At 31.4% G+C, this 8,388-nt stretch overlaps 1 protein-coding gene across 1 annotated transcript in view; it reads left to right on the forward strand.

Annotated features, from left to right (window-relative positions):
- The window catches only part of LOC111713654 (FERM domain-containing protein 8), a 13,008-nt gene extending 7,498 nt beyond the window's left edge, over positions 1-5,510 (forward strand). Inside the window, exons 11-17 of the mRNA XM_023488576.1 lie at positions 114-205; positions 1,911-2,016; positions 2,817-2,969; positions 3,579-3,661; positions 4,802-4,854; positions 4,893-4,965; positions 5,283-5,510. Coding sequence (XP_023344344.1) covers positions 114-205; positions 1,911-2,016; positions 2,817-2,969; positions 3,579-3,661; positions 4,802-4,854; positions 4,893-4,965; positions 5,283-5,355 — 633 coding nt within the window. The 3' untranslated portion in view covers positions 5,356-5,510. The remainder of the gene's footprint in view (positions 1-113; positions 206-1,910; positions 2,017-2,816; positions 2,970-3,578; positions 3,662-4,801; positions 4,855-4,892; positions 4,966-5,282) is intronic.
- The last annotated feature ends 2,878 nt before the right edge of the window (positions 5,511-8,388 follow it).

Consider the following 8,388-nt stretch of genomic DNA (forward strand, 5'->3'; position numbering starts at 1 on the left):
GCAAGATTGAGTTAGGGGTGATGGTTTAGAGATTTTGTTATAGTGGTTTTAAGGCTTTTTTTACAAATGGCAAGAAAAGATTAGACAAAGATTTTTTTTAATTATCTGTGTAGGCTATCCCGAGTAACGCGTCTCCTAAACGGCTTGTGAAGAAGTATTTAGAGTTTTGTTGGACTCTACCTTATTATGGAAGTGCATTTTTTAGGTAAATTAAATAGTATTTTTTATCAATTTTTTGCTCTGAAAGTTTAAAGTAAGATTGAACTTTGATATCTCCAGGATTACCCATAACGGAGGGAGACTTCAGAGACGACTGTTCGGAATTTTTTAAGTTCTTAGTTTTCGTGTATTATAGATTTTTTTTTTACCAAACCATTAAGTAAGCCAAGAACAGAAGACAGAAGTTCAAATCTAACATCCAGGTCGTCATATTTAACGATTTTTGGGTCGTCTTTGTAGTGTCATTGATATCATCCTTTGTGGATAACATTGTAGCATGCCTTCCAAAGTGGCAAAAAAAAATACTATTTTCAATTATCCCAATGGTCATGTCTTGCTGAAATTTAATGAATATTTATGATTTTTTGTACTTAACCTTTACTGAAAACTTATTTCGATGGACCAGAGGCAGCTTGCAGACTGATTTTATATACTGAGAAATCTGAGAAATTTTAGTGAAACATATTTGATATTTTTCATAGAATAAGTATTTGTAGGACAATCGAAAAAATTATAAATTGGCGACCAAGCCATTAAGATTAAAAAATCTGTTAGATTTACAAAACACAGACTCTAATATTAATAAAGTTTATGATTTAACCATGGATAAGCTAAAATAAGTAAAATGAAATATGCAACTAAATTTTATGCTCATACAATATTGGATTTATAAAAAAAAATTTAAATTATGAAAATTTGCATTTAAATCAAATTATCGAAAATACCGTGTGTGTTAATGATTTTTTCATTTTATACTTATAAACAGTGCTCAAGCTAAAAGATTATTAATTATTGTTTTCTTTTAAATATTTGATGGGTTTTTTGACAGTACACAAGCGGACAGATTATTTATTTTTATTTTTGTTTTTTTAGAACTGTTTCCAAATTTTGTTTATCTTATTGTTTTCTACACAAAAAATCTTTCGTGTATCATTAAAAAAAGTCCAATTTTGTCATGTAATTATTCAATCATACAAGTGCAGTTTGGAAAACGTAAAAATCTATTTGTTCAAATTGTTTGATTTGACAAAAATATTTGTATTGTCATTGATTATTGTTGAAATTACATAAATGTTCACAAAGGTTTATGAAATTGTTCATTATACAAATTATAATGAAAGGAATTGAGTCTTTGCCACAAATTTTGCTTTTCTAAACCGCATCTTTGGATTCCAATGTCGTAGACCTTAGATATTTCAAACTATTAATTCTGTTAGATCAAATGATAAGTTTGAAATATCAAAGATTCACGACATTGAAATCCAAAGATATAGGGATTATAAATTCAGAGTTTGTGGCAAAGACTCAATTCCTTTGTTTTTGTTTGTTTTAATTCCACACTATAGAGTGAAAAGAGCAAAGGAGTTCAGTTTTTGCCACAAACTCTGATTTCTAATCACGATATCTTTTTAATCCAATGTCGTAGAGATAAGATTACCAATATGGATATGTATAGGTTTATGAAATAGTTTATATCAAATTATAATGAAATACTGAACTAAACAACCTCAATCTAGATATAACTGGTATAAAGTTAAAATGTGGAATTACTCTCAACTCCTTCTAGACACTCAAAACAAAACTGTTGGACTGCATTAAAGGATTTCAAAACAAATTTTTTTCTTTTCAAAAACTTATTGCTCAATTTAAAATTAAAATTCAGTCAAACGTAAAATACGGTTTTTTTTCAGAGGACAGATAGAAACACCAGCTAAGTCCCTCGGGAGCCTTATTATAAACGAGGACACCGAGGTCCTAGTTGCAATCAACAGTACAGGACTATACGTCCTAGATCCGGTAATTAAAGGACCAGATAGTGTTATAATAGGACTAGGGTCTGAAATTCCATTTATTTATTTATTTATTTCTAGGACTAAATATCTCCATATTTCTAAATATCTCTATATATCTAGGTAGGGGTTGTAGTACTGCTAGGCATAAATATCTCTTTTTCTCTTGGTAGGGGTTTTAGTACTGCTAGGACAAAATATTCCTATATCTCCAGGTACGGGTTGTAGCACTGCTAAATATCTCTATATATATAGGTAGAGGTTGTAGTACTGTTCTAACTAAATATCTCTATATCTCTAGGTAAGGGTTGTTATACCACTAGGACTAAATATCTCTATGTCTCTAGGTAGGGGTTGTAGTACTGTTAGGACTAAATATCTCTTTATCTCTAGGTAGGGGTTGTTGTACTGCTAGGACTAAGTATCTCTATATATTTAGGTAGGGGTTGTAGTACTGATAGGACTAAATATTTCTATATCTCTAGGTAGGGGTTGTAGTACTGCTAGGACTAAATATCTCTTTATCTCTAGGTATGGGTTGTAGTACTGCTATGACTAAATATCTCTATATCTGTAGGTAGGGGTTGTAGTACTGCTAGGACTAAATATCTCTATATCTCTAGGTAGGGGTTGTAGTACTGCTAGGACTAAATATCTCTATATCTCTAGGTAGGGGTTGTAATACTACTAGGACTAAATATCTCTATATCTCTAGGTAGGGGTTTTAGTACTACTAAGACTAAATATCTCTATATCTCTAGGTAGGGGTTGTAGTGCTACTAGGACTAAATATCTCTTTATCTCTAGGTAGGGGTTGTAGTACTGCTAGGATTGAAGTTTGAAGAGCTGAGTTGGGATTATGCTAAACCAAGTCAGGAGAACAATGAGGATTGTCTTCCTTGTCTCTTTATCCAATTCTGCGTTATTGAGAACGGACGGAGGGTTTCAAAAATCCTACAGGTAAGTTGCTAACCACTGAAATAAATTGTAGAATACATAAAACTGTGGAATACGAACACATCAGTTGAGCAATCTTATGTGAATTAAATGCTGTTTTACAGCTAAAATTTTACAAAGAGCTTTAACATCAAATTATTAAGTGAAATGTGTCTGTGTATAAAGTGCATAATTGCTGTGTTTCTTGTTCATTGCACTATTGCAGCTCATACTTTTAGCAGAAACAATCGTCTTCTCTTGTAATAGTCTTTCGGGTCTTACTGTATTACCCTGGTTAGTACCAAGATTATATCTAGGTGTTCTCAAGGCAAGCAGTTCAAATGGATTCTCTTTTCTCCGGGTTTGTCAAGGATATAAATGAAGGATTATATCTAGGTGTTCTCAAGGCAAACAGTTCAGATGGATTCTCTTATCTCCGGGTTTGTCAAGGATATTAATAAAGGATTATATCTAGGTGTTCTCAAGGCAAGCAGTTTAGATGGATTCTCTTATCTCCGGATTTGTCAAGGATATTAATGAAGGATTATATCAAGGTGTTCTCAAGGCAAGCAGTTCAGATGGATTCTCTTATCTCCGGGTTTATCAAGGATATTAATGAAGGATTATATCTAGGTGTTCTCTAGGCAAGCAGTTCAGATGGATGCCCTTATCTCCGGGTTTGTGGAAGATATAAAACAGAAAGCTGCTCTATACAGGAGAGAGATGGTTTAAATGATTCCTTGTGTAGAAAGTTAGAAATGGAGTCAAACCTTATAGAAATCCAACGTATAGAAACAGCTACGTACAGCAACAAGGCGTATTTTCCGGGAGAACATTTTTTATATTTTTGAGAAATTAAACGTTTTTGTAAAACATTGTATAGCTTATCACAATCATTATCATAATTTCTATTTTTTAACATACCCTAGACATTAAAGGAGCAAAATAGTTTAATATGTACATTTGTACTGCTCTCTATTGTGTTTAAGGTCCCCCAGATTTTAATATGTACTGACAACATAAATTAATGATTATATGGTTATACATAAAATTGCGTGTTACTATTGAAAAAATTATTTTATAAAAGTGCTTTCTACAGTTTTTATTTTTAGAAAAAAAAATTTCTTAAAATTATAAAAAAAAGTTCTCCAGTAATGCTAGTATGATATCATAAAATTCCGTTTTACCATTTAGATAAAAGGATTTTACAAAAATTATATCTACTTTACACTGATTGTTTAATTTCTCAAAAATATAAAAAATGTTCTCCCGGAATATACGCCTTGTTGCTATACGTAGCGGTTTCTATACGTTGGATTTCTATAAGGTTTGACTCCATATTATTTATTAATAATTGGTTAAATATCCAAATTAAGGGACTGTGTACGTAATTTCATGTAATATTCTCCTCTTAAGTAACGCTTAAAGAGGGTTATGGTCAATGATAATGATTATGATATATTAAAAGATACAATTCTATTAGATTCTTAGTTGAAAAAAAGATATTCTGGAAATAGACAGATATATGTTTAATGGTTATCTAAACTTAAAGGAACTGTTTTTAGTCGATCCGCACCAGGTTTTAAATGAGGAGCTATAATTTAGACATTGGATTTTATCTCTTTTATTCTAAATGTAACTGATTACCCACCGAGAACTTTGATTTTTATTCCTTATATCTATTGTTGTAAGCTTTAAATTTTTGATCAACCAGCAGCATTCAAAATTTGAAAAATCAATGTCTACGACATCAGGTTGCTTCAATAAGGGGATTAAAAAATTAGAGTTTGAGGTATGGAATCAGTTTCCTAATCATTTATTGGTAAAACAGCATCAAACCTGCTTTTTCACAGTAGCGAGGACAGCGATGGTAATGTTTTTACAGACAACACAGCTGCAGAGACGGACGGTGGGTTTTCGACAATTAACATTATTATTATTACTAAGATTGCTTGGTTCCCTTGACAACTGTATCAAGACGTGGAGTTCCTGAGAGTTGCTTAAGTAACAAGTTAAACAGGTGAAATAATTAGATACTTAGATAATAAACAATAAGACGACATTTGCAACCTTCTGTATAAAAAATAAAATTGAACACTTGAAACAAATCCGTTTATTTGCAACCTGTTGGATGTGAACATTTGATATTCTGAACTTAGACTATTTGATTGATTTAGAAGAATTCATAGTCTGAAATTACCAAAAATAGATGGATTAAAAAATTTTATTTGTGAAGAGTGTTTAGGTTCTTGTTTTCAAAAAGTGAGATACTTAAACTTTAATGTTTTTAACTGACTTTTTAAAAAGAGATATAATATATTTCATAAAAATGTTTAGGTTGACCTTGGCAACGTTTGACGATGAAGGTCACTGTATTGGTCACATGGGGTCATGGTCATTCTCCAGCTAAAGGGAAAAGTTATGTGTCTTCATACCAGGGTTTCCAGCGAAAAGGGTAAATCGTTTCGCGAAAAAAATGCGAAAATGTTTGGGGGAAAAAAATTCGCTTAATTATTTTGCAATTTTTCGCTTGATTCACTTTTACGAAATTTCACGAAAAGGTTTGCGAAAAACGAACAAAAATTTCAGCATTTTTTCGCGAAAGTTTTCGTTCGCTGGAAACCGTACTTCATACGTAACAGCATACTTTGTAATGTAAATACAAAAAAAGCTTTTTAGATCTGTAATTACTTTTACCTTACGAATAAAAGAATAAGTAAAAACGTTGAAAATTTGAAATAAAATGCATGTAAACAAAAAAAATTGAATAAATGTGAAAACACTTCAAATTGATTTTTTAATGATATTTAAATTACATTTTTATGATGCAATGGTGCATAAATCTTTTGTATACTAAAATCAACTAAGTTATTTTCGAAAATCAACTTTTTCATCCAGTGCATATATATTTGAAACAGGTTACTGGCTCCACATTTGCTGAAAAATTTCAAGGGTGTAATGCAAGGAAAGTTTATTGCGGTCGTGCAACTCTGCGTACATATTGAAACCAGTTCTCTCTGGGCGGAATTTGTAAACAAGAATAGATGCATCAGTGTTCTTTTAGTATCCGAGGATGTTAAAAGCATCAAATTTGATAATTCACATAGTAGTTTCCTATGACCAGAATATTTCGTTGATTTTTTATGTGAAAGATGGATCCCATGTCAGGCTGTAACATCCGTCTTGTGTTTACATTACCGCCCAGAGACAGTACACTGCAGTACAAAAGATGTGTACACTTCTGAAATAACTTTCCTTGCATAACATCCTTGAAAAATTTAGAGTAGATTTTTTGAAAATTATAAAATAATCTTGTATCTATTGTGTGCGAAATAGATATCAAAATGTGTAAAAAACAATCTTTTCTTTAAGAAAATTTCTTTTTGAATATATACAGAGAGAACCCGAAAACTGTGAAAAAGGAAGACTCAATTATAGATCAAAATACATGAGACAGAACAATGTTTACAATGAAAACAGACCCATATAACTTAATTAGTGATTTAATAAGTTAATAAGAAAACTATTTGGAAACAAAATCAAATACATTTAATTATTGATACCATGTCGTCTTCCTATTCCACAGTTTCCAATTCTCCCTGTAGGTTTTTGCGCCGAGCATCTTAAAAATGTTTTCCCACAGTTTGTAAAACTCTGAAGCTTTTATGAAATCGTCAACAATTTTCATTCATTTTGTAAAACGTGGATATTAAAAGGACTGTATTGTGATTGTCTGTGAACCTCCATTTCAAAAAAAAGGAGAGCATACCCTATTCACAAAGGTACCCTTTAAATCTTTATCTGACAATAGTGAAGAAGGTTTGCCTTTTTTCTGTCTTATTTTTTTCTGCTTTAAAAGTTGTTGTGTCTGACACTTAACCAAAGAGAATAGAATATATATTAGAGTGGAATTTACTAGAAAAAAAGTGTAAAACAGCCAGTTTTTTGCACTGTTTCCATACTGCAGGTGTACTTCACATATTTATGCTATATAACCTTTGGGGCTTTGGAACATCATTTTTAGAAAATCTCAAATTAATATTAAAAGAAACCCAAATTATGAAATAGGCTGGTTTCATAATTGACCAATGATCATCTCACATGCCTTTCACTTTACAAACGATGATTTTCAAATGATGTTTTTATTCACCTAATCCATTATAAAGTTTATTTAACAGCTTTAAAAAATTCGAAATTGAAATGGATAGTCTAAGGAACATACTGTATTAATGTACTCTACTGCATATAATTTGTGAACATTTACATGATTTGTACACTTTGAACTCCCTTTCAGGCTGAAAGGGACTGAAAAAATTCATACCGAGGGATTGTCTAAATTCCACTCTAATATATAGTCTATTCTCTTTGCAATTAACTCTATTATTTTTGTAAGTAGAAATGCACAAGTCACTTTTATTGAGAAACCAAATTCGAAAATAATTAAATTTGATCAGAGTTAAGATTTTAAGGAAACCGTTGTGGTTGGAACTTTCTACTCCATAGTCAATATATAATGAAGGATAAGGAGTTTGTTTACAAATACTTGATACAGGTTTACCCACAAAGGATGAGACTGAGAGTGACTAATGTACGAAATTTGTACTGCCTGTCTGTTTCCTAGTATTTATGATTCCTTGCAACTGCAAATTATTTTAAATCATATATTAACCCTATCCCCGCTGGGGTACTTGAAAACCAGGATACGCTGGGGGGGGGGGTCAATTTAAACAGCCTCAGACCAATACTTTTTGAGTTATGTAAAAAAAACTACAGGGGGGGGTCAAATTGACCCCCCCCCAGCGGGAATAGGGTTAAGCTATTTTAAAACTATTTTTAAGGCGAAAGACTTAATTTAAGCCTTAATTGTATTAATAATCATATTTTAAGAGTTTTAGTTCGTCTTTGCAGTCTTATTCTTTGAGGATAATATTCTGAATAAACTGAGATCTAGAAGTTTGTCATCAAATTTTTCGACAGTCTCCCCCCAATAGATTTTAGCACATTAGATGGCAACGTAGAATTTGTACACTCTCAGTACAGCTGTATTCTGACGTCACAAGTGTCAATTTAGTTTTTGTTTCCGACAAAATTATTAATAATGGTGAGAATTTTAGAATAAAGTGCTAATCTTAAAGTAAAATAATTGCATGTTTTATGTGTTCTTTATTTTCTGTTTTTAAACATTTTTTTTACTTGATCTTGGAAAACATGTCAACTAATGTGAGAAACTTTAGTTTTCCTTGTTATGTTTGACACTTGTGACGTCGTGTATAATATGTCTATTTCTCTGTTGCCACCTATTGTACACAGGGGTCAGTATTATTCCTTTTTCAATCCCATTTGGGATTGACAAATTTGAAAAAAATGGGTGCAAATTCTTTAATTGGGGGCAAATTTTTTTAAATGATAATTAAAAATAAAAAATTGGGATATTATGAGTGTT

This window comes from Eurytemora carolleeae, unplaced genomic scaffold, assembly GCF_000591075.1.
Source record: "Eurytemora carolleeae unplaced genomic scaffold, Eaff_2.0 scaffold1443, whole genome shotgun sequence".
Taxonomy (NCBI): Eukaryota; Metazoa; Arthropoda; class Copepoda; order Calanoida; family Temoridae; genus Eurytemora; species Eurytemora carolleeae.